Source organism: Pteropus vampyrus, unplaced genomic scaffold (genome assembly GCF_000151845.1).
Source record: "Pteropus vampyrus isolate Shadow unplaced genomic scaffold, Pvam_2.0 Scaffold463, whole genome shotgun sequence".
Classification (NCBI taxonomy): Eukaryota; Metazoa; Chordata; class Mammalia; order Chiroptera; family Pteropodidae; genus Pteropus; species Pteropus vampyrus.
Window position 1 is genome coordinate 690,031 of NW_011889244.1, and position 26,274 is coordinate 716,304.

Consider the following 26,274-nt stretch of genomic DNA (forward strand, 5'->3'; position numbering starts at 1 on the left):
GAAATGAAAACTCTAATTTATAATTCTTTTGTGTAAAAGATAAAACACTGACATAAGTTGTCACCTTTTCTCTGAGCTCCTTAGAACACCAGTGTCCAATGAGATGTTAATAGTGCTTCATGAAATGAACAACATATATGAAGTAAGAATGCTTAAGGTTATGGGAAGAGAGAAAAGGAGAAATCAATTTAAGTTTGGGAAAGGCAGGGTCTTGGGCACCTGCTGCCAGCACATCTGTTCCTATCGTGGGAGAAGGATGTGTTCCCCAATTTGGGGAACACTGGCTTATAGCTACACAAGGCTTCTTCAGGTTTATATGCTTAAAAGGGTTGAAAGTAGAACAAATAGGTAATGAGATGCTTTCTTGGGTTTTTCCAAAGACTGCAGGTGAAATTTTAGGTGACAGTTTTACTTGTTTAGAAATAAAATGACATATTATCATTTTATCACACTAAAGAAATAAAGTGTCATCTCTGAAAGCCTAAAAAACATCTTTCACTGACTCGGCGTGAACAACTCTGTCAAAGACAGACTATCTTTCAGCAAAGGAGGAACAAGTAACCAACTAAAAGTTGAAAGTCCATCCAATTTCTCTTCCAAGTAAATGATGAAATCAAGTCTTCAAAAACAGGAAATAAATCACTCTCTCTGAAATGATGTGCAGAAAGGGAAACAGAAGTGACTCATTTGCACAAGGGTTCACATTCCTGAGACAGTGGCATGAACACTGCACAGTAACACAACAGTGAGACATTACCACCTCTCTCCTTAAGCATCCCTGATCTCTTGGGTTAGGAACTGGGTGTAATGGGGAGCAGAGCTCAAATGAAGCGGTCAGGGAGCATGCCGTGGCTTTCACGACTGCGCTAGTAATTCTGACCAAAGCGGAGTTCAGTTCAAGCGTCTGCCGTGGGCCACTCTCCCTCTCTCCTTGCCTCACTGGTATCGATCCCTGCATCCTGCACAAAGCTAAATTAAAGATGGGCTACATCAGATAAGGCCACTAAGTAGAGGCTTACCAGGCCCCTGAGAAAACCAGTCTGGGCTTAAGATTTGTAATCCAGGCCTGGGTCATTTACTAAACAAATATTCTGCATACACCATGAAAAGATCACTATTAGAAGTAGGGGGCTTGGTACAAAAGTACAGTAAGGAAAGAGTCTCGGGCTCTCAAAGAGTTTACAGCCTCCTCAAGAATATCGGTTTGAGAAAAGGAACAAACTGATTATGCTCTCGGTCAGGCTCCAAATCTTTTAAACCAGCCTTGAAAACAAGCACTGGCCTACATTCCCAGCATCCGTTACCCTGATGGAACTTAGCCAACCATCTGAGCAACAAGGTTAAACATTCTGTAGAGTGAATTGTGTGACAGGACCCAGTGGATCTGCAGCTTGAAGGTACTTGCATTCTTTCCCGGGTTTGAATAGGAAAGAGAGAGAGGAAAGGGTGCCTGGAAGGATAACAGAGGCACTAACAAAACGGTCAATGAAAATAATTCGAACTGGAAAAAAAGTTCTTTACACCCACCAAATTTTTAGAAAATGATTCACAAAGCTGATTTCAACACTCTATTGCCTGTATTTCCAATGTTTTTTACAAATCTAGTTCTAAGCACTTCCCTTAAAAGAGATGATACTGAGGGGCCTTAATAGGAAATATTAAGAGAAAAAGTCATTTGAGGTCAAAACAATATAGGTCCAGGGATGAATACAACGAGCTAGCGCCTCTTTGGTCTGATCTCAGGAAGTGAAGCAAGGTCTGAGGTTTTCTGAAACATGCCCTGTGCAGGATTCTTTCAGAAAAGTCAACATAACACACTGACCTGAACAGTTTCCATCTCCCATCTCTCGTGTAACGCTGGCTTCATGTACATCAGGATACTGGGTGGAGAATGTTTCTAAATAAAGAGGCAGGAGCTACCCTATGATTCTGAGGCACAGCCAGGCTGAGAATCTCTGCTTTACAGAAGCAGCTGGCCATGAAACTGGTCTGCAGAGACCACTATCTCCTCAAATAAGGATACATTTGTTGGGCTCTTCCAGGCAAGGAGAATCAGTCAGTAGCCTGAGGTCATGATGATCTAACAAGAAGACACCTAGAGAAGTGAGTGAAAGGTGAGCAAGTGAGACAGGAAACCCCAACAGCAGCTGCCCAGTGGGTCTTGTAGAAAATTGAGAAATACTGTTCCCAGGTCTATTAAATAGCTGGATTCACTCAACTTGACTTTAGGGGTCCCCCTTTCCAAAGCAGCCATCCAGTGCTGTCAAGCTCTTTCTGCATCTACTGTTCCAGCCACAATTGGCTCAGTAACAGCCCCTTCACACTCTATGGCTGCTTACCCAGGGCTTGTCCCGTGCCTGTGCTTCTCGTTTTTGTGTCTCTATGTCTCAAACTTCCATGAAGAAGAAGACTCTGTCCAAAACAGATCAGCCCTGTGGGGCACAGTTGTTGAGGCAGAGGCTGCTAGCTGGCCTATAGAAGCTTACCTGAGGTATCAGGCACCACCACCCCGAGTTCAACCACTTGGCCTAGGTGTGGGGTTTCCAGCAGCAAGTACAGGGAGGCTGAAGAAAGGAAACCCTCCAAAGGAAGTTGTGGACAGCAGGTTCTCAGAGGGGCCACTACGACTAGCAGACATCTACCTTAACTAGGCTAGTAAAAGTTTCAAAGTTCTGTATGTGGTGGGTAATGATTTCTCAGTAAGGCTTATTCTACAGGTCTCTAACTGGTGCTTAACAATCTAAATCAGTGTTTCTCAAATTTCAATGTGCATCAGGATCATTTGAAGGGCTGGTTAAAACAGATCACTGGGCCCCTCATCCAGAGTTTGTGATTCAGTAGCTCTGGAGGGACCTCAAAAATTTGCATTTCTAACAAGTTCCCAGGTGATGCTAAGGTTGCTGCTATCATCAAGAACCACTGGTCAAACCTATTAGGTATCTTAAAGAAGAAAAACTTCTATTTGGTGCAATCTGGTATTGTTATATATAAATATATATCTACATACTTCAAAAATAAGTATTTTTAAAAGCACATAGATTTTGAGGTAAATTAACCATACTTATATTATAGAACTGTAAATTTCAGACTTAGCTATAACTTTACAAGCTAAGTATGACTAGGTACATATCTTCTCTCTGATATTTTGGGGCCCACTCATCTAAATCAGTAGTTCTTAACTAGGGGCAATTTTGCCACCCAGAGAACAGATGACAATGTCTGCAGACATTTTTAATTATCACAACTGGGAGAGGGGGGTGATGCTGCTGGCATTTGGTAGATAGAGGCCAGGGATGCTACTCGACATCCTATAATGCACGGGCAGCCCCTACAACAAAGAATTATCTGGTCCAAAATGTCAACAGTGCTGACACTGAGAAACCCTGATCTATAGGTTGTTTAGAAGGTGAGAATTCAGCACCATGTAGAATTAAGAATCCAACCTGCCCAGGAATCCTCGTGTGTGGAAAAGCACAGCTCCATGGGACACTGAGCCCCAAAGGTGCCGCTCACCATACTACAAGCACAACCATAACTGAAATCCAAGAGGAAGCTTGGGTCTGAGGCACCGAGGGCACACTGCCCCAAAGGAGCCAGCACAGCCCTGCAGTATGAACAGGAGCCAGCTACTAGTTTTTATTTTTTGCTTTTCGTTTTAAATCTGATTAACCTGGAAGTGAAAGAGGGGGTTGAGTATATTTCCAAACACATCTGGATTTGCCGTGAAAAGATGAAAATAAGATAACCACAGTAAAAAAAAGGCACAGTACTGTCTTCAGAGACACAGTTCTCAACACCGACCTTAAACTCTTTCTTAAAAGAAAATTTTTCAAAAACAATGCACCCTCTTCAAGAGCAGCAGGGTGCAAAACTCCTAAACCCATTTCTGTAGATAGCAGATACTGGTTTAAATTGGCTCCGAGCAGAAAAACACATCGAAACGAGTATCTCACGCAGGGCCAGGAAGAAATGTAATCTTAAGGTACTTCTTTTACAATATTTATATAAAATATACCCAAATAATCTGTGACCAGGCGTATATAATCAGATTCTTATAATCAGAGCATTTAGCACCATCCACTGAAAACCCCCTCAAAGCAGTAACAATTGCTAAGATTTACTGATGATTTACGAATGCCAGACAGTATTTAAAATATTGCATGTGTAATATCTCATTTCACTTTCAAAACAAATCTAAATCTATGAAGTAAGTTCGATTACTATGCCTACTTCACAGATGAGGAAAGTGAGGCACAGAGACATTAAGTCTCTTGTCCATAGTTAGGCAGCGACCACCAGCAGTTTCAGGATTCGAACTCAGACAGACAGATCCGATAACATAAGAAAGATACTAAAAGATTGGGAAGTATAAAATGTCTGTGAAGACATTAAAAAAATAAAAGCCATCCCTGAATTCAAGGCTAACTATACCACAAGCATCGCCCTCCATAATATTAAAACGTAGAGCTCAACTCTGATGGACAGAGAGCTGGCGATTCCAGAAAACACAGCGCCAGACAACAAGGAGCTGAGTGTGAAGGCTGCCTGCACATCCAGCACTGCTGACAACACTTGTTCTGTTCCATGGACAACCAGCATATGTCAGATGTAAAGACAGATGCCACTTTCATTAAATCTCCACAGCAAGAACACACAAATGGGACAATGCTTAAGAAACTCTAAGTGACAAGGTGCTAATAGCTTCCCCTGTGCTCCAGATGCTCTGCTAACAGGCAACACTGGAAAGGAGAGAGACCAACTTCCTGCATCCTTGGTGAGAAAGAGAAAGCAATACCAAACACAGACAGCCCCACACATTCCCCACAGAGATCACTTAGAGGAGAGCAAACTGGGAGAGGGTTCAGGGCTGTTTAAACTCCAAAAATTTTTCGAGGGGGGGCAAACCACTGGCAAGGAAACATCCCAGCACTTCATAGATGATGATCAACTTTGAGGGGATAATGCTCCTGATAAGGAGCATGGCCAAGAGACTCAAATGAAAGCACCCAAACAAGGCAAGTACTGAACCGAGTCATGTTCTGCTGGCTGGTTCTGATTTTCATCAGCACAAGGAGTACCAGGGATTCAGTGTACAATGCTGTACAAAAAGTGTCCCCAAACTGCAACATTATGCCAAGAATGGAGGCAAAGAATAGAGATTGGCCCACAGTGATTTAAAGAAAAGGAGCTGGGGTGCTCCCAGTGCCAGACTGGTCTGTTTACAACCGAGCCGGAAAGCAAGCACAGGGGCTTCCCTGCAGGTCTCAGTTTCCTTCTGCTGCCCTGGCAGTAAGATGCCATCTTTGATTGGTTGCTAGTGACAACCAATTTAGGACAGCTGGATTCAGGAAACAAAAAATGCCCAGCAATAACACCTTACCAACCAGCCCGGATTTCCATTTGCCAGACTTCAGCTCAGAGTCAACACAACAGTATCACTGGGCCCCGCAGGGGAGGAGAGTCCGGAATCAAACAGCAGAGAGACTCTCGAAAGAGCCCTGCAAGGCTTCAGAAATCACAGGACATTCCCAACATCTGCTTTCTCTTGTTTTTCGTTGTCTGTTCCACAAAGTGACTAGGAATGTAGAAATAGAAGGGGTCCTATGTGCTTGTTTTCTGAAGCAGCACACAGGGAGTCCCTGAGGAACCCCCTCCTACCTACCAGCCAGTCTGAGAAGGGAAGACACCACGACCAGCATGGTGCACGTGGCAGCTTAGGAAGAGAGAGTTCAGGCTGAACACGTGGGGGACTCAGCAAGGAGGAAGGGCTCCATCAGAAGCTGGTCCTAGAAGGGGAGCCCCAAGTCCATAGCATCTGGACACACCCCTCCCAGGGTGGGGAGCCAGGGGAAGGGTGAGGAAGTGGGGAAGGGAAGTAGGATAAGAGGTAAGGACCGCCCCACTGCTGTAGCAGAGCGGGGAAGGACCTTGCAACTGAAGGGATTTAGTGGCAGCTATACAGGTGAAGTAAACTGCCTTCAGCACTCTCTGGAAGGAGAAGTAATGTCTCTTTTTATTTGATACCAAAATATCTTCTAAGACACAGGACTAGCTGTACATGCTTATTAGCTTAGGGGTCCTCTTAACTACATTTTGTCTAATGAAAGTGCTATGTGCCTTATCATTTGCAAATCTGCTCAACAACCTTTCATCAGTGCATTCAAGGACCCAAGGTTAGAAAGTCCCACGATAAGAGCAAAAATCAAAGACCAAAATCATGTAACACAGTATCACACCCAGCTAGGATCCAGCCAAGGAAAAGACTATAGCTGATTCAGCAAAAGCCAAGACAGCGGCAGTCAAGGGCTATGACTCCGTAATTCCATTTGCAGTCCCTAGGAAACACAAGAGCCACAAGACCTCCCCACATCTGCAAACAGGCTGTGGAGGACAGTATATACACACACAGGCAGACCTGTCAAAGGCCCTAAATTGCAAGAAAAAGGTTTGCCTATAAAGCCAAGGTCCAGGGAGCACCGGCCTAAGAAATATAAGAACTTTAACAAAGAGAACAAGCCATTCTGCTAAGTAGATTTAAAACACACACACACACACACACACACACACACACACACACACACACACTAAAATTGATGGGTATTCTCTATTGAGACTTCCTGAACAACAATCAGGTTGAAAAATACATCCTCTAAAAAATGCTTGTCAGGCAGCAATTCCACTTCCAGGAATTTATCTAGGAGTAATAAAAGAGGATGTACACATTTATAAGGCAAAATATTGGAAGCAACCTGAATATCTCACAATAAGTGTTAGATAAATTATGGTATATAATTTATAGTGGATTAATGGGGTACCATGCAGAAATTCAAAACTTATATATTATTGTCATAGAAACCTTTGACCTTAATTATTGTTTTAAAAGTAGGTTACCAAATAGTATTCATAATTCCATTTAAAAAGTATATCATATATTTTATATGTTAGCATAGAAAAATCTGGAAAACACTGATATTTTTTCCAAACACATCTGAATTAATAGGACTAGGTGATGCTTCAGTTTTGTTTTCTTATATAATTTTTTAGTACTGCAAATAGCATGGATACTTTTGAAATTTAAAAAACAAGAAAAAAACAAAAAGAAAATTTTTCCAAGTGCTTTCTTCAGCAACACATAAAAAAATTGGAAAGATACAGAAAAGACTAGCACAGCCTCTGCACAAGGACAGCACGTAAATTAGTGAAGCATTCCATACTTTCTAAAAAGGACGTTTCCAATGCCCGTGCAACATGTTGCTTGCACTCTTCACCTGGTCGACTACACCTGATCAGTGCTTCCTACATAATCTGGAGGAAGGGCTCTGTGATGCCACAGACCACAGCCCTGCTTCAAGAGGCACTATCTCCAGGAGCCCATTAAAGACGTGGAGAAAGTCTGCTTAGTTCAGTATAACACAGTCTGCCAAACATCTGTGATCCTAAAACACCTACAGTTTAAAAGGCTCAGCGATAAAGTAGGATGATTCCAAACCAAGGTGATCAGAGCAGTGGAAAGTCTGAAAGCAACAGTCCCTGAAGTGAGACTGCAGAAGATGAACATAACCAGCCTGATGACTAAAAGGCCCAGGAAAATCTGAAAACCAGCTTCAAAAATTTGACCCACACTCATAAGTAGAAGACAGCAAAACTGTTCTGTGACATCCAGTAGACACCACACTAGAACGAACACAGAAAAGTAACTGAGAAGCAAATTCCAGCCCAAACTAAGAAAGGGCTTTCTGAGACTCTCGCTTTTCCCATCATGAAAATAGTGAAGCAAAAAGTGGATACCAGCTACCAGGAATGCTATAGAAGAAACTTCTCATGGGCCAGAATGCATGGTTAGATAGTCACCAAGAGTCCTCCAGCCAAAAATCCTCTAGGCAGCAATCAAGGAGGGCAAGAGCTCAGTAACTGCCCCAGAATTAGCTCAAGTCAGTCTGTCCACACCAAGTCCCATCTGGAGGACATGCCTACCAATCTCGGTCAATGCCCATCAATGTCCCCTGAGCAGGAACTATGCACATTCATCTCTAACCCTTGCCACAGGCTGAAAATACTCTAAGAACAGCTCAGGGCATTTGTAGGTCCCTGCTTCAACCTCTAAGGGGACCTGCTGTGCACCTACCCACATCTAGAGAGACCAAGACACCTGTGGGCTAAGGGTTAGCAAGAGATGATATTTTCAAAAAGAAAAACTCTCTCCCCAAAGACAAAGATGAGGAAAAGGACCCAGTGGATGAAAGTGAACAGACTGTTTTATGTAGACACACACATCCCACCCCAAGCATCATTCTTTTCTCTCCTTTACTTTACCCCTCTTTTCTCAAAGAGTTTGGAGAAAGTGGGAGAGACAGCAAGAAAGCAAGAGACAAACCCATAACAAAAATTTAGACATCAATATGCCTCTTATACACCAATCCAAATTATATTCTATTAAAAGACAAGCATTTTAGAAAGGGGAGGAGGATTTGGGGAGAAAAAAAATCTAGTCTTCATCAAATTTTAGTTGCATTTGTCAGTCTATTTTAACAGTAACTATTAACAGTGTTTCCAATTAAATGAAACATAAAGGTGCTACAGCAACCCTTTACTAAAGTCTTTGTTTTCTCCTAACTGTTTTATAACCACACACAAAAAAGTTCTCCCTGTTCATTTCACATTTTGGTTAGATATCCTGGCTCCTCCATGTCCTCAAGGCTCCTTTCACAATACTCCCTCTCATCCCTCTCCTCCTGCTCCTGCTCCTGCTCCTCCTCCTCCTCCCCCTCCCCCTCCCCCTCCCCAGGCTGTTACCTCAATGCCCTGTCCTCAGGGTGGCTAAATCCCAGAGGCTGGAAAAGAGTATCTTTTCAAGAACAAAGAAAAGTTACACCAGGGCTGGTGTATGTTCCACAGCTTCTTGCCCAAGGTCATTTGACCCACCTAACTACAGAAGAAACTGGGGCAGCTGAAGAAGAGCGAGCAGAATGTAAATGCAACTCAGGTAACAAGTTCAAGTAGGCCAGAACTGCGACTTGGAAATACATGCCCAGAGCCAGAGCCTGCCACCAACCTCTAAGCAATATCAATGGGAGCCGACTCCAGTTTTGAGGTGGGATAAATTCTGAAGCATTCAAATATGAATTCATTTTGAATTTCCCAGAACTTCTGCTAGGTCCCTTAGCAAAACTAGATGCTCTCCGATACCCACGCCTGAAGATAGTTTCAATGTTGTTGCTGATTTTTTAAGTCATGTAACTTCACCCAGCTGCTCTGAAAATTACCTATGCACTGAATTGTAAGTGATCCTTAAAAGCTAAGACTCCAAGAGGTACCACAAAGAGATCTGTTCAAATTACCCCACAACCAGTACAAGAGCCTCCGCAGAGAGAACGAAGCCCAGAGGCCAGAACAATGATTTTCCAACAGTGTGATCCAGAAGCCACTGCAATCTACAAATATCTGATGTGAATTTCATTCTTACATCAATTTTAATTGTGTTTTACTGGAATAAAACACAAACACATGATTTGATGTGTTACATCACATTTAACATATCGGAGATCAACAATGAGGGAAGCTGTGCTGTCAGGATAACCCATTTTTGTACAGAACTCAGAATAAAGCTTCTCCAGCCATCTCTATGTGGAAAGCATCCTAGGATTACAAAACTAGCTGTTTTTAAAAGGGTGATATTTGTACCACTTAACTGGTGAATGGGGAGCGTCTCTATCCTATGTAGCCAAAACAAAATCCAATCTCCCTTCTATTTCTAATTTATGTTCATCAAAACAGCCTCACTGACATCACTGATTGGGTTTATACCATTTTGGCTTTAACTATAAGCTTACAAAATATACTCTTAAAATATCACTACTTTATGAGTTCCATGGAAAATTATGTGTTTTAAAAGGGTACTACTGGTTTTCAAAAAATGTCTGAAACCATGGGCCAAGGTTGATGTCACCAAAAGTAGCTACAAAACAGATTCCAGAGTGGCTATTTCTCTGAGAAATGGCAATGCCACAGGTCATGCTGCTGAGTCAAGTTAGTTATTAGAGAACAGGGAATTAGGAAAAGATTAAACAAACTGGTCATGCGAAATGAACATGGCTGATGTAAAAGAACAATGCCTTCCACATCAGAGAACATCTGAGATTTAAAGCAATTCATGATTTAAGTGGGCCAAATGCTTACAAAACTTAGGTGACAGTCCATTTTTAATGTATTTTTTTAAACGAACAGGTAATAATTGAGTTTATATTTTGAGTTAACAAAAGACAGCACTGCCATCAAATATTTTAAGGATGCACATTACCCAAAATAACATTCTTACACTTTTCAATATTTTCAAAGTTTACTTACGGTTGTTCCAATCAAGCCTAATTAAGATGCTTAAAAGTTATAAATAAATAGCCAAACAAAATCAAATATGTCAAAGAGATTCCAGGTTAACTTTTCAATAGAAAATAAATGAAAAATTGTGAATTGTTTCAAAGAGAACAGGTAAACAAACTGACACAATTAAATGTGCATGTCCTTTCCCCTGCCTGCTCAGTCTAAAAAGAAGGAAATCCCATTTCCAGTGCATTTTATGAGGGGTGTGGGGGATCACAGGGTTGGCAAAGATGATATAACCCAAATTCCAAAACGAAACAGAACAAACAACGCTGAGGCCAAGAATGGATCCTCCATACACTCCAGAGCCACCACCTTGGAGAAACAGGTCATATGCCTGCCCCCAGACAAGCAAAGGCAGAAGCATGGGCAGGAGGAGGTCACCAGGGACCTTGCTTCCTCCTAACAATATTTTTCTTTCAACCATTAGTACTTTTAAAAAGTCCAAGTAATATCAAATGCTGCCGAGGATTTGGGGAGACTGGATCCCTCATACACTGCTGGTAGGACTGCAGAGTATAGACATTCTGGAAAACAACTTGACAGCTTCTTAGGAAATCTAAGGCAATTCCAGTGCAAACCCACAATTGCACTCCTTAGCACTGACCAGGGAGACATGAAGACTTATGTTCACACAAAAGCCTGTAACTAAATACTTTCATCAGTTATTCCTAATGGCCAAAAACTAGAAACAGCCCACAAGTCCATCATGGGTGGGTACACAGGCTGTGGCACATCCATACTATGGACTGTGGCATGTATTGTGTTATTACACGTATATACATTTCTGAAGTAACAAAATTACAGAAATGAAGAGCAGATTAATAGCTACCAGGGGTCAGAGAGTGATGGGTGAGAGTGTGAGGCTGTGAAAAGCAATTAAGGGACCCCCATGATGATGGAAGTGTGCTGCGTTTCACAGGATCAATGTCAGCACCCTGCTTGTAACATTGTACTATATAATTCTGGAAGATATGGGAAACTGGATAAAGGGTACAAAGATATTTCTGTATTATTTTTTATAACTGCCTATAAATCTATAATTATCTAAAAATGAAAGTTTTAATTTAAAATGAATACATAAATTAAAATACATTTTTAGAAGTCCAGCTACAGCCAAAACTGGGTAAAGATTCAATTAGCAAGTGGGAGAATGGAATAAGAGTCTAAGAAACACAGAATCACTTCCTAATGACATTCCCTAAAGACGACAGAGGAAGGTATTACGGCAACAGATAACACGTTGCCAGTGTGTGGACTCCAGCACACCTGCCTATCACTTAGATAAAAAGCACAGGGCTGACGGGCCGCTTTTCGGTAAGCACTCCTCACGGCGGGTGGCCTGTTTCAGCCTGGTCCAGTTTCTCTTTAAACTGTCCCAAAAGACACTAGCTTGAGCCTGCTCCATCCCAGTTTCCCAACTTACGGTCATTAGGGTCTCAGGACAAATAAGTCTGTGAAAGACAGCATCGTTGACCTCATCCTTAGAACTCTACCATGCACACAGGTATATTAATGGCTCTGGAAACCCATGCAGTAAACCAATTTCTCTTTAACACCCTGACGGACAAACGTATTTGACCCTAGAACACTCACCCTGCTGAGCACCACAGTATCTCTGATTTCATGTGACCAAAGCATACCTTAGGGATTCTGGATCTAGTCAGGTACACCCCATCCTGCTAAATAGGTGCCACAAACTACAAATAAACGTTCTTGGCCTCATGGTGAACTGAGCTCAAACTCTCAATGAAAGCCATGGATACCTGGGCATCAGGATTGGGCATTTTCTGTGCCACTGAGAAAATAGAATACAGGACCCTTTGGTTCCTTTTGCTTTATCTGTTGGGTGTTTATCATATGCTAGGCACTGTGCTAAGCAGTATTTAAATATATCCCAGCTAATCTTCAAAGCAACCATTTACAAACAGATACTGTTATAACATCTTTCATTAAAGAAAGGCATTGAGGCTTAATGTTGTTATAAAGTGGCTGAGCCACAGTGTGAACCAGGTGTGACACCAAGGTCCAAGTCCTAAACCACTGAGCTCTACTGCCTTCCGAGAGGAGTGAGGATAAAGTTCATGTAAATGTTATTAGAAACAGGTGATAAATAGCCGCCTCTCTAATCAGTCCCAACTTTCACCTGATTTGGTGATTACAAGGAAAGGAATCATTTCTATGCCTGGCATTCTCCACTGTACACAACTTGCTCCAGCCGTAGCTAGTATGTTTCCTAACACGCTATGCTTCCTCTGGCTTCTAGGCATATTCTGTTCCTTTTATTCAGAGCGTGTCTCTATTCCTTGGCTAACTCTGACTCATCCATTGAGTGTCAGCTTATATCTCACTTTCTTCTGGAAGTCTTCCCGGACCCTCAGGCCTGAATTAGGGCCCTTCTTAAGTGCTGTCACAGCCCCAGTCACCCTGCTCAGAGCACACCTCAAGCACTGCCTGAAGACATGTTTACCTCCCACTAGACTGTGAGCTCTGAGTCCCATGAAGGCAGAATCTACGGGCACCCTGTACATACTATGTGTTTAGTACACAGTAGGCACTCAATAAGTATGGAACAAGTTAGTTAATATATAAATCAAATAAAATCAAATAAACACAGAGATTACTGATCCCTCTAAGATCCAACTCTCCCCAATCACTGGTTGAAAGTTTGCAAACACTGAACAACCAACAAAAGAATGTTTCTTTTTATTTTGAGCATAATGGTGAAGCAGATACGCTCTGAGGCAAATCTGGGTTCAAATCCCAGCTCTGTCATTAACTAGATGGATCAACAAGTTCCTTTAGCCTCTCTAAATCTCAGTTTCCTCAAATAGAGATATAAATAGTGCCTACCTCATAGAGTTCCTGTGGGATCGAATAAGGAAATGTATAATTAAGTGGTTCAGCTGAGGGCCTAACACTTGATCAATGTTCAATGATTATTAGCTATTATGGCCATGAGAAGATGGAAGATGAAGATAAACTTTCTACAAAAGATAAGCTAGAAAAGGTATAAAATCTCAAACTATAAAGAGAATAAGTAACATATAACACACTCCTTGATAAGAAGAAAAGACATAAAGCATGGGCACTGGGGGAAGGGAACAAGAAGTAAAATTCAAAAAAGATGTGTTGAAAGTATGAGCCAACTCATTTATAACCTATCTTAGTAAACTGAGAGCCAAAGGAAAGCCGGAAATGCAAATTATAAAGAGATCCTCCAATGTTTTAATTTAAGTAATTAAATTTCTCAAAATTCAGAAACTCCAAAATCCACAATTTAAAGGTAAATTCATAAACCATCTGCTCAAACTTGAAGCTTGTCTGACCCTGAATATTTCTATTAATAATTCCTACCCATGCAAGTAAGGAATAGCCAAAACAAGTTTACACCAAGCTACTAGAAACTGCTCAGATTCCAGATTTGGGGAGATAATTGCTTAAATTCAAATAAACTCATAATTTGGTTAGAACTTTAACGGACTCCAGCTAATTTTAAGATGAGCCAAAAAAATCTTTATATTAAGTACTAATCAAAACTATTTTTAAATGGAGCTAACCTAATATTATTATAGTGGATATTAAAATTTGTCTTTAAAATTTACCTTTGCAAATTTTACTACGACCTGGGTTTATTCTTAGTGTGATGAAAACGTTCATACAAAATAACACCATGTTCCATGTTAGACTATTGTGGCAAACATTACCTGGCATTTAATTTGTATAAAAGTGGGTCCACCTTGTGAATATTTACTTTAAGCATGTAAAACAACAAATGGCAGAAACAAAAGTTCGTCTTTCTACACGACCATCTCCAAAAAATACCAGAATTCTATGGTTAAACACCATTAAGTAAAATGTACTTTTAGGAAACTTACTCTTTATTAAAGCCAAATAAAACAGAACAATGGCACCACTCACCACTGCTATGGATGACCTTAATTATTCAATCTACATCAACACATTTTGTTGAGGCCCAAAAGTCACTCAAGTTTTCCCACTTCAATTTCTCTGCCATCCTGACTTGTACAGAGCATAGAGAAATAGAATTCATCCATCAACAGCCTAATCTTTATATCTACAGGGAAAGGCAAGCAGATACGTTTAAAGATTCTCGAGACAGATGTTATCAAAAAGACACTTCAAATTCTGAGCAACTTCAATTAAAGAAACAGAATATTAAAAATATTCTCTTTCAATGACATATGCTTGAGATTTGTTTTAAAATACACTTGGGGCAGGGGCAGGGGCGGGGCCGGGGAACCCTGTGGGGAAATAGATAAAACAGTATTGGCAAAACATCAAAAATTATCAAAGCGAGATGAAAAGTACACAAGGTTCATTATACTAGTCTCTACTTTTTCATATGTTTAAAAATTCCCAACGATAAGAGATAAACAGAGAATTCTCTCCACCAAAAAATAAAAACAAGATATATTCACCTAAGCTTAAATTTAGGTTTACTACAATCTCAACCTAGAAACCATTAAAATACCACAAAAAACTTTTCATCTCTATGAAGAAATTCCGTCATGGCAACTGCCTAACAACTCGATGCCCAGCAAGGTCCAATCCTTCAGCCATTCCAGCAACTCCTCTCGCAGACTGGACGGAACCCCAAGTTCAATCTCAGCACCCACAGACACTGCCTCCAGCAGGCGTTTGCCTCCGAAACACCATAACCAACATGAAAAGACAAATGTTTTCTTCACACTCTCAGATCATCACCCGTTAAGATGAACGTGAATATATTTGGGAAAATTTAACTAAATCATTAAACTGACAGGAAATGAATTTTTTTAACTTCTCCCTGAATCCTCACAAATAAAATCATAAATCAGCCACAACAAAAATAATAAGGTCCATTTAACATCAAACTTTGCTTAAACAAAAACAGGCTCTAGGAAATGATCTAAAGATAGGCTACTTTTACAACTTTAAGAAATATAATTGTAAAATTAAATTCTACTTTTACCTTTCAATAAACAAATACTCCAATTAATTTAGAACTTTTGAACAAAATATAAAACAGAACTAGTACCGCATGAAAATTAAGCAATCAAATTAATGTTAAGAGAAAAACACTTTCATTTCCAACCATTTTCTTAAAAAACAAGAATACTTACCAACACCTTGTTTTCAACTTTGTCTCCTTTAACTTCCAATTTTATTTTCTTCTTCACTCCAATTTTTATCTTTCTGCCAACAACATCCTTTATGTTTTCTGAAAGAAGGAAATAGTTTCATTATATTTTATAAATAAGAAAAAAGCTTTAGGGCAGAGAAAGCATTTGGAGGAGTATTTTTGGTTATTTTTACTGTTGTTGCTGTCCTTTTATTATTTGCTTGTTTTAACAAGCCTGATAGTTATCAATCAGCAAGTATTTAATGGACACCTATTTTGGGCCTCATACTGTGTGCTCAGATGCCAAGGCAAAAATAAAAGTATATGACATAAAACTAGTCCATGCAAGGCATGACATAATCCTGCTGGGTAAACAGGATACACACACAAGAAAACAAAGCGGGGTACTGTTGGGTAGTATTATCCAACACTACATTGCATGCAGACCATAAGCACAAAAGGAATTCACAAACTCCTTGGATAGTTACCCCTGGCCCCCAGTGCCAGAACACAGACATTATCATTTTCTGTGAGTGCCTTGACGTGAAGGTTAGGATATAGGGAAAAGACTCAGAACTAAGCTGACGAATGTAGACAGCAAAAGTGCTCCTGGCCATCTGTTCTTCCAAATTCATCACAGCACAACACTTCCAAAGAGTGGTGAAAAGGCAATGGAACAGGGGGATAGAGAGACACAGGAAGACCTGAGAATTTGGACAGTGGCAGGAAGGTCTTCCTGGGAATCCCATGACGACCCCAAACTGGACAGGTTCCAAACCAAACTCATCATTTTCCTTTTCCTCCTCTGGTCACTATCTCCAACTTCTCTCAGATAGGAAGCCAGTCACTTACTCTCCTGGGTCAGCTCTTGACCTCTGAGGGCTTGACCTTGCATTCAGGGTGTCAGAATCTCTTACTAAGTCCACAGCTTCTAACCTCTCAGGCCCCTGTCCCCTCCATAATCAAAGTGACCCTTCCAAAACCGCAGCCTGACCATGTCACTCTTGGTCTATAAGCTGCAGTCATTTCTGGATGAATTCAAACCTTGAAGCAAGTCATTCAAGGTTTGTGAATGTCTTTCACATTTTTTCAGCTTCTCAGCACATACCTAGAGATTCAATCATCCCTGTCATCTTCATCTTCTATACACCCAGGATTCTGTATATATTATTCTTTCCTGGGATGTCCTTTTCCTATTCTCTTCCTGGTTATAACTGAAACTGACTTAAGAATATATACACATGGCAAGAAACTAAAAAATTACATACCAAAAAATTAGAAGTAGCTATCTCTGAGTGGGCATATGGGTAACATATTCTCATTCTTCTCTGCACTTAAATTTTTTAATAAAAAGTCTGTATTACTTTCATAATCAGAAAGATACACAGTACATTTTTAAATGCCTTCATGGGCTGCCTTAAGGGAATACATTGAGGCTCTTCATATGTTTGCCATTTTGAATTGATCAGAGTAGAACTCTCATGAGAACTTGAAATTAAGAGAAAAGCGAGTGCGGGAATTTCCCCTATCTCACACTAATTGGACCAGTTAAAGGCTCAGAAAAATCAGATTGGGCATATCCCAAAAGCATGTGTCATTTGGTTGAAAACCATGTGAGATGGGCAAGACTCAATAAACATAAAAATTCTATTTCTAGATAAGGGCTAAATTCAACTTTAAAATATATCAAAGTATTTATTTTCAGAAACATCAATACAAACCAGGCACCTTATTTCCACCCCATCTTTCATCACCCTTTCTCTTAGTTAGACCTAAGTAATTACCTACACTTTTCACTACCAGGCTCAGGACAACTAATTGAAAAATCTGCCACACTCTTAGTTATCCTTATCCCCTAGCCAGTTAAACAAGCCCTCCCCTAAACTCTCTTTTTCAGGACCTCCAGGCAGCTCAGAGCTCTGGGCGTGTTTCCTCTTCCGGGTAGGGGGTTGGAAAGGCTTCAACCTCCCCAAACCGGACGGACCAGTCACTCCATCCAGCAAAGGCAGTTGATGCTTATCTGAGGAGGGGTCTCCACAGGGTTGAAAAGAGAGAGGAGAGGAAGGAGACCCAGGATACAAGGGGGGAGAAGGGAGCTACTTCATACCCTAAATTCGGGTAAATACTTAATTGTTTTTCCTTTCAATTCAACAAAAGCAGAAGCTTCCATACAAACCTAGCAACAGCTTATGTCCATCAGGTTTCACCTGCTGAGTTTACAGTCACTAATGGAGAAGCACAAACTCCTACAAAGTACTGTGGCTAAAAGGAGGAACAGGGGGCAAATTCCTCAGAAGCAGATGAAGGGGCGGTGAGAACTTCGTCTAGTCAAAACCATTCACCATCTTACTGAGCTGTAGGCCCGTGCAGTGTGGCAAGGATGGGACAGCAAGGAATATAGGCCACGGGGGCTCAAAACACACGCAGACACACATACCTTGTTACAACATGCTACACACAAGCGCATACACACACAAGCTTAAACACTAGGTTTCCAGAACACTGTCCCCTCACCTCATTTTAGCTCTGCCATCTTAACCCTCCACAAAATTAAGTTAAACCTCAAGGCATAAAATCCAGCCCCACCCACCCCTCAAAATAACCTCAAGGGGCTCAAACAATGGGTCACCTTGCATTGGGTACCCCACACAGGTTCCCTAGGAGATCCAGGGTTTAGAGAACAGGTAAGGTTAATTATTATTAAAATACAGCTTTTATCATTAACCCTCAATTTCCTGGCCCGAGTTTGCGTCAGTCCTGTAACCCTTTCGCTCCCAGATGGCTAAGCGAAGCCACGCCTTGCCAGTCTCATTCCTAATACCAGACCAGCGCCCCATCCTCAAGTCTGCATGTCAGCGGGGCACCTCAGGTCTGGGATTTTCCCAGGAGGGCAGGGGGTTACACGTGCCAGAGACCACCTACTGCGCGCTCGCCCGCGTCCCGTGCTGGACTTCCCCAGACTTCCCTGAGCTGGGGGCAGTGGGCCAGCTGCTGTAAGGGTTCTCCTTGCCTACGCAACTCCCGAGACCCAGGCAGCACCCTCCTACCGCCAACCTCGAAGCCCTAGTCACGGCGGGAGGCAGCGCCGGGGCGCCCAATTCCCCCCACGCCAGTCTCTCTGGACTTGGCTTTTCACGCGGTCAGAGGGGAGCAAACTTCCTGGCGCCCCCGGTAACCAGCCTAACCGCACTCGGAGCCGGGGCCCGGGACTCCGCGGGACCTGTGGGACCCCGGCCGGGGTGGGCAGCACGGCGGGGGCGAGGAGCGCAGAGGCAGGGAACCCCACGCGCGCGGCTCCTACCTGACAGTTCACGGGGTACCTCGGCGCTCTCCTCAGCCATGGCTCCTCCGTGCGGCGACCGTAAGTCCCTCTCTGATCCACGGCCCCGCCCTCCCCGAATCCCTCGGCTTTTTAGGGGCAGATGCAGCGTGCAAATGGGAGGAGGCGAGAAGGTGGAGCGGAGAGACAGTTTCACCGCACCCCCACCCCGCCTAAATAAATAAATAGTTGCAAATCCGCAGTGGGCTTGCTGCTGAGGCTACATGACGCCTCCTCGCAGCTTCCGCGGCCAACCGACCGACGGACAGAAGGACGGAGAGCCGGCAGGACCCTGCTTCGGCTCCCGCGGCTGCTCGGGTTGAGCCTCTGCTCCAGCTGCGTTTCGGCTCCAGGCTCCCGCGGCTGCTGCGGCAGCGGAAACTCCTCCCGATCCGCGCGCACCTACAGCCCCAGGTGCCAGCGGAAGGCGTGGGAGGGGCGGGGAGAGCGTGCAGCGGGGGCTGGAGATCCTGGCGCTCCCGCGGCTCCGCTGGGCGGGGCAGCTCCGGCCCTCCTCCTCTCCTCTCCTCCTTTTCCTCCCCCTCGTCCTCCCCCCTCCCCTCTCCTCCCCTTCTCCTCCCCCAGCGTCTCCTCCCCGCCTCGCGAGAGCGGCTCCTGCTTCGTCCCCGGCGGCTTCGGCGCCCGGGTTCTTGTTCCCAGTGCGGGGCACATCCCGGGGTGACGCTGCCGGGGCCGCGGCGGCAGCGGGCTCGGCCCTTGGTCACAGCCTGCCTCACCTAGCGCCTAAGCCCTGCGTCTGCGGAGGGAGTGCGGGAGCACGGGAGCCCTCTGCTGGCTGCAGGGAAGGAGAGCTGGGAGCAGGGCCAGGGGCTGTGAGGCTGAAGATTAACGCAGATTCTACAGACCCGTCTATACGAAAACCAGATCTTTCTGGGACTCTTTTACGCACTCTCCTTGTTCAGCCCTCCCTGTGACATGTCGTTTCACCAGCATTATTAGTTTTCCATGCCTAGCGAGCAGGAGCTAGACGAAACCTGTAAACGTTAACCATCTGGTGAAAAGAGTGCTCAGCTGGCGCTCCGTAGCCGCTGCGTGCGATCACAGACGTTCGAATGGTGAAAGTACCTGTCATTCGCGGGAACCTCCTTTAACCCCAGGGCTATTCAGGCAGTGAGCATTATTCACAGAAGCTGGAATCGGCCTGCTGACAGGTCTGATCCTACCTGGCAGACTCTCATCGACTGCCCTGAGCTCCACCCCAGAGATAACTTAAGGGCCCAGAACATCCGTGAGTGCCTTAATTGCTTTATTTCCTAGCGACTGAGAATGTCGAATCACGTTGCGTTTTTAAAGGACAAAAAGAAGGGCGGGAAGAAAAGAAAGGGAATCCTTGCATTGGTTGTCTAGTTTTAAACACTGCTGTCGACCCTGGGTCTCAAAAATAATCTTCACCCTCTCAGCCAGACATTATCATCAGGGCATTTACCAACCTGGCTCCTTCGTACTCTTAATTGACACACTCTCCAAGGCTATCCGCTATTTGCTTTTCCTTTACCCTTCAGGTTTTCTGGTTCTTATCTATTTCAACCCCAAATCAATGTGTACTTTCTTTATGAAGATTTTCCAGGTTTTTTCAGATCATGTGGTCCCTGTATATTGCCTGAAATACTCTTTTGTAAACCCAACCAAAACCTTGCTTGTGTATTTGTCTAGACTTACTAGCTAACTCGTGCATGGTTCCCTGAGTTTGAGTTTCTCTGCCTGAGAATACTACAGGCAATTGGACGGCAGGCAGGACTTTATCTCAGACTTTTCAACCTCAACAGACTTGTCCAAAATAAGTTTTTGATAAACATTTTTTAACTGGCTGGTTTTAGAGCTTTGGACCTCAGGTTTCCTACTATTTGTCTCAAAAGGTGTCAATTTCTTTAAGCTAGATTTTTTGTTATGAATTAGTGGAAATTTAATGTATAATGTCTTCTAATTTTTTTTTATTCAATAAATGGACATTAGCATCTCAAAACTCTCTTCCATTCAACTGTGTATGTTAAGGAGGATTTTTCTGGCACATCCCAATGAAGTTTTAGAAATAGCCCTGAAGTTTCCAAACCAGGTGGTAACTCTAGAAAATAAAGACAAGTCTACTGCCATGAACGTGCTGATTCTCTGCTGATCTCAGAAGCTAAGCAGGGTCTGGCCTGGTTAGTACTTGGATGGGAGACCACCTGGGAATACCAGGTGCTGTAGGCGGAAAAAAATAAAGGAAAAAAGAAAAGAAAGACAAAAGACGGTGTGCCCGCCCCTCCCCCTCTCTGAAGAAAAGAAGGAAAGGCTGTGTGTCTGGCAGGCCTGTAATTCAGTGCTCTTTGGCATTTTTAAAGAAAGGTGGGGGTTCAATAAAAGAATTTTTTCTTTTTCACTGTAGCAGGGTCCTGACTGGCTTCTGTGCCTCTGAAGGCATGGATTGAAATAAATCTCCTGTCTCAGTGCTCAAAAATGACTGACTCATCTGGGCAACCAAAGTCATTTACTTCTTGAGTGAAAAACTCAAACACGTTTCAGAATAGCAAGCAGAGAACTTCAAGGAGCACTGCATATAATGCTGTAAAATCCAACAAGCAGTAAACATCCCCTGCACACTACAGCCATGGTGCCAGCTTAAAGAAGGCATTTTGAATTCTGAAATGTGTGCTTATTGACAAACCTGCCTGCCCCTCCGTGTTGCTGACTTTCTTCAGTGTACCTGCCTTCCAACTTCCATACTATACGTGTGATTAGCTATAGCTTCATCTAGTAAATTTTTTATAGGTGGCCATGTTTAAGCATTACAACTAGTGCTGATAAAAATGAAACCTGTTAGTCAGAAAGGAAAACTGGCTTTTCAGAGAATCCCTAAGCACCTGAACTTTTTAAGTATTAAATAGTCGCATTAACTATAATAACATGTACTGAGTAACAAAGTTATTTTGGAAAATTATGTGTGGACTTTTATTTTTCGTTCCTAGGCATACATTTTATCTATATACAGCCATGTCCACCATAAACAATGTTTCAGTCAGCCACAGACTACATATACAGTGGTGGTCCCATTAGGTTATAATAGACCTAAAAATTCCTACCACCTAATGACATTGTAGCCATCATAATGTGCGATGCAATACTCATGTGTTTATGGTGATGCTAGTGTAAACAAACTGCTAGTTCTATAAAAATATAGTACATAAAATTATGTACAGTACATAATACTTAGTAATAAACAACTACATTACTGGGTTATATATTTACTTTTATTTTTATTTTAGAGTGTTCTCTACTTATAAAAAGTTTTCTGTAAACAATATGCTGTGTCACACTGACAGCAGCCTCATACATCTTTTGTTTACTGTGTCTCTTTATTGCATCATTTTCTCTTGTGCTTGATTTCATCTCATGTTGTTTTGTACAATGACATGCTGCATAGGCTAGGAACAGTAGGCTATACCATACAGCCTAGGTGTGTAGTGGGCTATACTAGGTTTGTGGGAGTGCACTTGATGTTTGCACAACAATCAAAACACCTAATGACACATTTCTCAATGTATCCTACATTGTTAAGTGGTATGTGACTGTATATGGAAATTCTCTGTACTTTCTGCTCAGTTTTTTCTGTGAATCCAAAACTGCTCTAAAAATAGTTTATATTTTAAAATACACAGAGCCACAAGGACAAAGAAGATAGGAGACAAGAAAATTTGACATTTTAGAAACTGGGAAAGCCAATGACAGAATGGTAACTAACTTAGGCCAGAGAAAGACAACTTCTGAGCCAGAGGGGAGAAAGCAAAAGGCAAACTATTTTCTATAGCAGAACCCAAGAAGAATCTCAGGAACTGCAGACACAAATGATCTCTAAATGCAGAAGAGCAGAATGAGAGAACAACAAACAGGAGGATTGGTAAAGACTTTAAGAGGACACGTTAACACACTCCATAGAGTCCCGTCTCTACCTCGCACAGCCAGTCAACTGCCCACCCCAGGACAACTGCCCAAGATGGGATGTTTACTCTTTGGAGAGACCAAACAAAACGGACCTAGTCTTGGAACAGCAGAAGGTAAAAGTGAGAAGTCACATCATACTGAAAAGGGGAAATATAGAGAAAAATCTACCTCCTAAATACAAAGCCCCCCAACTTCTTTCTCTGCTTGGTTCTCAGAAGTTTAGCAGCCAGGTTGATAATCCCAGGCATCAGAATGGATAATTCCTCTCTTAGGTCACTGCCCATCTTTAAAAGAAAAACCGTGGTATACTGACATATGGAGATTTGCCAATGAAAAGGCCAGGTCCCCACTGATCACCCTCAGTTGATCTCCACTTGATCAACTTTGTTATGCCTCATTGTGAAATATGAACATCCAACACTGATATTTGAGAACAGCTTCTATCCTGAAAGCCAAAGACCAAAACAAACAAACCTTAACAAGGAACAAAGACGAGCATGGGAACAAAATAAAACTTAAGAATCTAAGATGTGGGAACTTTTGCTTCTGGTCATGATGGAATAACAATGATTGAAACTTCCCTTCCATTAAAAACTAGAAAATGATACAAAAAATAAGAAATTACTGTTTTCAGACATTGATATCAGGTAGGACTGTGATCCTTGAAAAAAGAGAAACAAAGTGACCACTATGATTGACACAGATTTCTGCCTGAAAATACTGGATGGTGGGTGCATAGAGGGGGATCCTAACGAGAGTCCACTGAGTCAAAAAGATAAAAAGTTTGGAGAGACAGAGGTGGCTGTATGTTGTGAGGCGAAGTTCCAAGGAGGAGGGAGCTGCCCTTGAAAGAGCTCCTGAAATCTGCAGAGAGATCCCATGGGTCTTTGCTGACCACTCAGCCAGACAGACATATGCAAAGTGAGACTACACAAGATCAGCTGAACTCTTCCTATATCTAATACAGAGGAAAGAGAGATTTGAGCCCTATTCAGCCAAGGTGGGGAGTTATCTGTTCTAATCTTGGGCACTCATTAGAGATTTTAAAAAGTTATACATAAAAAGGAAAAAATAAAGCCCAAAATAAGTAGAAGGTAGAAAATAATACAGATCAGAGCAGAAATCAATGAAATTGAAAATGAACAAATAACTTTTTTAAATCAGTAAAATGAATCTGGATCTTTGGGAGAAAGAATCAATACATTTGATTTAATCCTAGAACTCAATTTTACTGTGAACCTAAAACTGCTCTAAAAAATAAAATCAGAGTTAAAAAACTCTAGTCATATGAGAAGTAACAATAATAACAGCCATAGCTGCCATTTAATGATGCTAAGCCCTGGACTTATTTCACCAGCATTGTTTATATTCTCTTTTACTCTTTTTCAATTTCATCACATGAATTTTCATAAAAATGAGAGAATATTGTTGCTGAGTTGCTCATGAACTCAGGCTGTGGAGATGTCTCAGAGGGATCAACTTTCTGTGAGATATCACTATTGGTTAGTAAGGAAAAGTGTAAGATGTTTTGGACTGCAAGTAGAAATGCACTTTGCTGCTTCTGCTGCTGCTGCGGCTTTTTTTTTTTAGTAATTAATAAAAGTTTATTGTGCACACACCAAAAAGACAGCTTGCAAACCAGGAGCACTCAAACCGAAATATGGAATGAGGCTCAAGAGTATATATATTTTTCTAATAATAATATTTTATTTTTTAGTTACACTTGGCATAAAACAGTATAAGAGTTTCAGGAATACAACATAGTGATTAGACATTTCTATAACTTACAAGTGATCACCCAGATAAACTCATCTGACACCATACATAGTTATTACAATATATGGACATATTCTTTGTGCTATACTTTACATCCCCATGACTATGTTGTGACTACCAATTTGTACTTCTTAATCCCTTTCCCTTTTTCACCCCTTCAACTCCCTTCTTATCTGGCAACCATCAAAATGTTCTCTGTATCTATGAGTTTGTTTCTGTTTTGTTTGTTTGTTTGTTTTGTTATTTAGATTCTACATGTATGTGAAATCATATGGCATTTGTCTTTCTCTGACTTACAACACTCAGCACAATACCCTCTAGGACCATCCATGTTGTTGCAGGTGGCAAGATTTTATTCTTTCTATGGCTGAGTAATATTCTATTGTATGTATGTACCACCTTTTCTTTATCCATGCATCCATTGATGGACACCCAGATAGACTTCGTATCTTGACTACCGTAAATAATGCTGCAATGAACATATAGATTCACATGTCCCTTTGAGGTAGTGTTTTGGGTTTCTTCAGATAAATGCCCAGAAGTGAAATTATTGGGTTTTTCTTTGTCTCATTATAGCCTTTGTTTTAAAGTCTGTTTTGTCGGGTATAAGTATTGTTGCCCCAGCTTTTTATTTTTGTTTTTATTTTCATTTTCATGAAATATAATTTTTATCTCTTTACTTTCAGTCTGTGTATTTGTGTGTGTTTTTTTTTTATCTGAAGTAAGTCTCTTGTAGGCAACATACGTAAGGGTCTTGTTTTCTTATCCATTAAGCTACCCTATCTTTTGATTGGATCATTTAATTCATTTATATATAAAGTAATTATTGACAGATATGTAGTTATTGCCATTTTATTATTCATATCTTTTATATTTTTCATCTCCTCCTCCTCCTCCTCCTCCTCCTCCTCCGCCTTCTCCTCCTCCTCCTTCAAGAAGTCCCTCCAGTGTTTCTTGTAATACTGGTTTGGTGGCGATGAACTCCTTTGGCTTTTTCTTGTCTGGGAAGCTCTTTATCTGTCCTTCGATTCTAAATGATAGCTTTGCTGGATAGAGTAATCTTGGCTGTAGATTCTTGCTTTTTCATCACTTAGAATATTTCATGACAATCCTTTCTGGCCTCCAAAGCTTCAGTTGAAAAATCAGCTGACAATCTTTTGAGAGCTCCGTTGTAAGTAACTAACTGCTTTTCTCTTACTGCTTTTAAGATTCTCTCTTTGTCTTTAACCTTTGGCATTTTAATTATGTTGTATCTCGGTGTGGGCCTCTTTGGGTTCATCTTGTTTGAGACTCTCTGTACTTCCTGGGCTTGTATGTCTATTTTCCTTCACCAGAATAGGGAAGTTTTCCTTCAATATTTCTTCAAATAGGTTTTCAACTTGCACTCTCTCTTCTTCTGATACCCCTATGATGCATATGTTGGCATGCTTAAATTATGTTCATTTGGGGGGATTTTTTTTTTTCTTGTTGCCCTACCGACTGGATGTTTTCTGCTACTTTATCTTCTAAATCACTGATTTGATCTTCTGCTTCATCTAATCTACTATTGGTTCCTCCTAAGATACTCTTCATTACAGTTACTGTATTCTCCATTTCTGACTGATTCTTTTTTATGTGTTCTATCTCCATTTTTATATTCTCTGTCTCTTTTTAAAGTTCTCACTCAGTTTATCTACTTTTCCCCTAAGTTCCTTGAGCATCCTTATAACCAATGTTTTGAACTCTGCATCTGGTAGAT

General features: G+C 41.7%; 1 protein-coding gene, 1 long non-coding RNA gene and 1 other non-coding gene across 11 annotated transcripts in view; 2 read left to right on the forward strand and 1 right to left on the reverse strand.

The window, feature by feature from the left end:
- CARMIL1 (capping protein regulator and myosin 1 linker 1) overlaps nt 1-19,324 on the reverse strand; it is a 268,640-nt gene extending 249,316 nt beyond the window's left edge. For 8 of the 9 annotated variants that reach the window (XM_023524453.1, XM_023524449.1, XM_023524452.1 and 5 more), the window contains exons 1-2: nt 18,804-19,323; nt 15,504-15,601 (exon numbers count right to left, since the gene is read on the reverse strand). In XM_023524453.1, the coding sequence (XP_023380221.1) occupies nt 15,504-15,601; nt 18,804-18,843 (138 nt within the window). In that variant the 5' untranslated portion in view covers nt 18,844-19,323. Of the gene's footprint in view, nt 1-15,503; nt 15,602-18,803 lie in introns of all 9 variants that reach the window. The other variant, XM_023524450.1, reaches the window with a different exon arrangement.
- Nucleotides 1-26,274, forward strand: part of LOC111732495 — a 119,087-nt gene that overhangs the window by 66,863 nt on the left and 25,950 nt on the right. The window lies entirely within an intron of this gene.
- LOC111732515 lies at nt 7,116-7,218 on the forward strand. Its single transcript, XR_002777582.1, has one exon. It is a non-coding gene; the product is annotated as a U6 spliceosomal RNA (small nuclear RNA).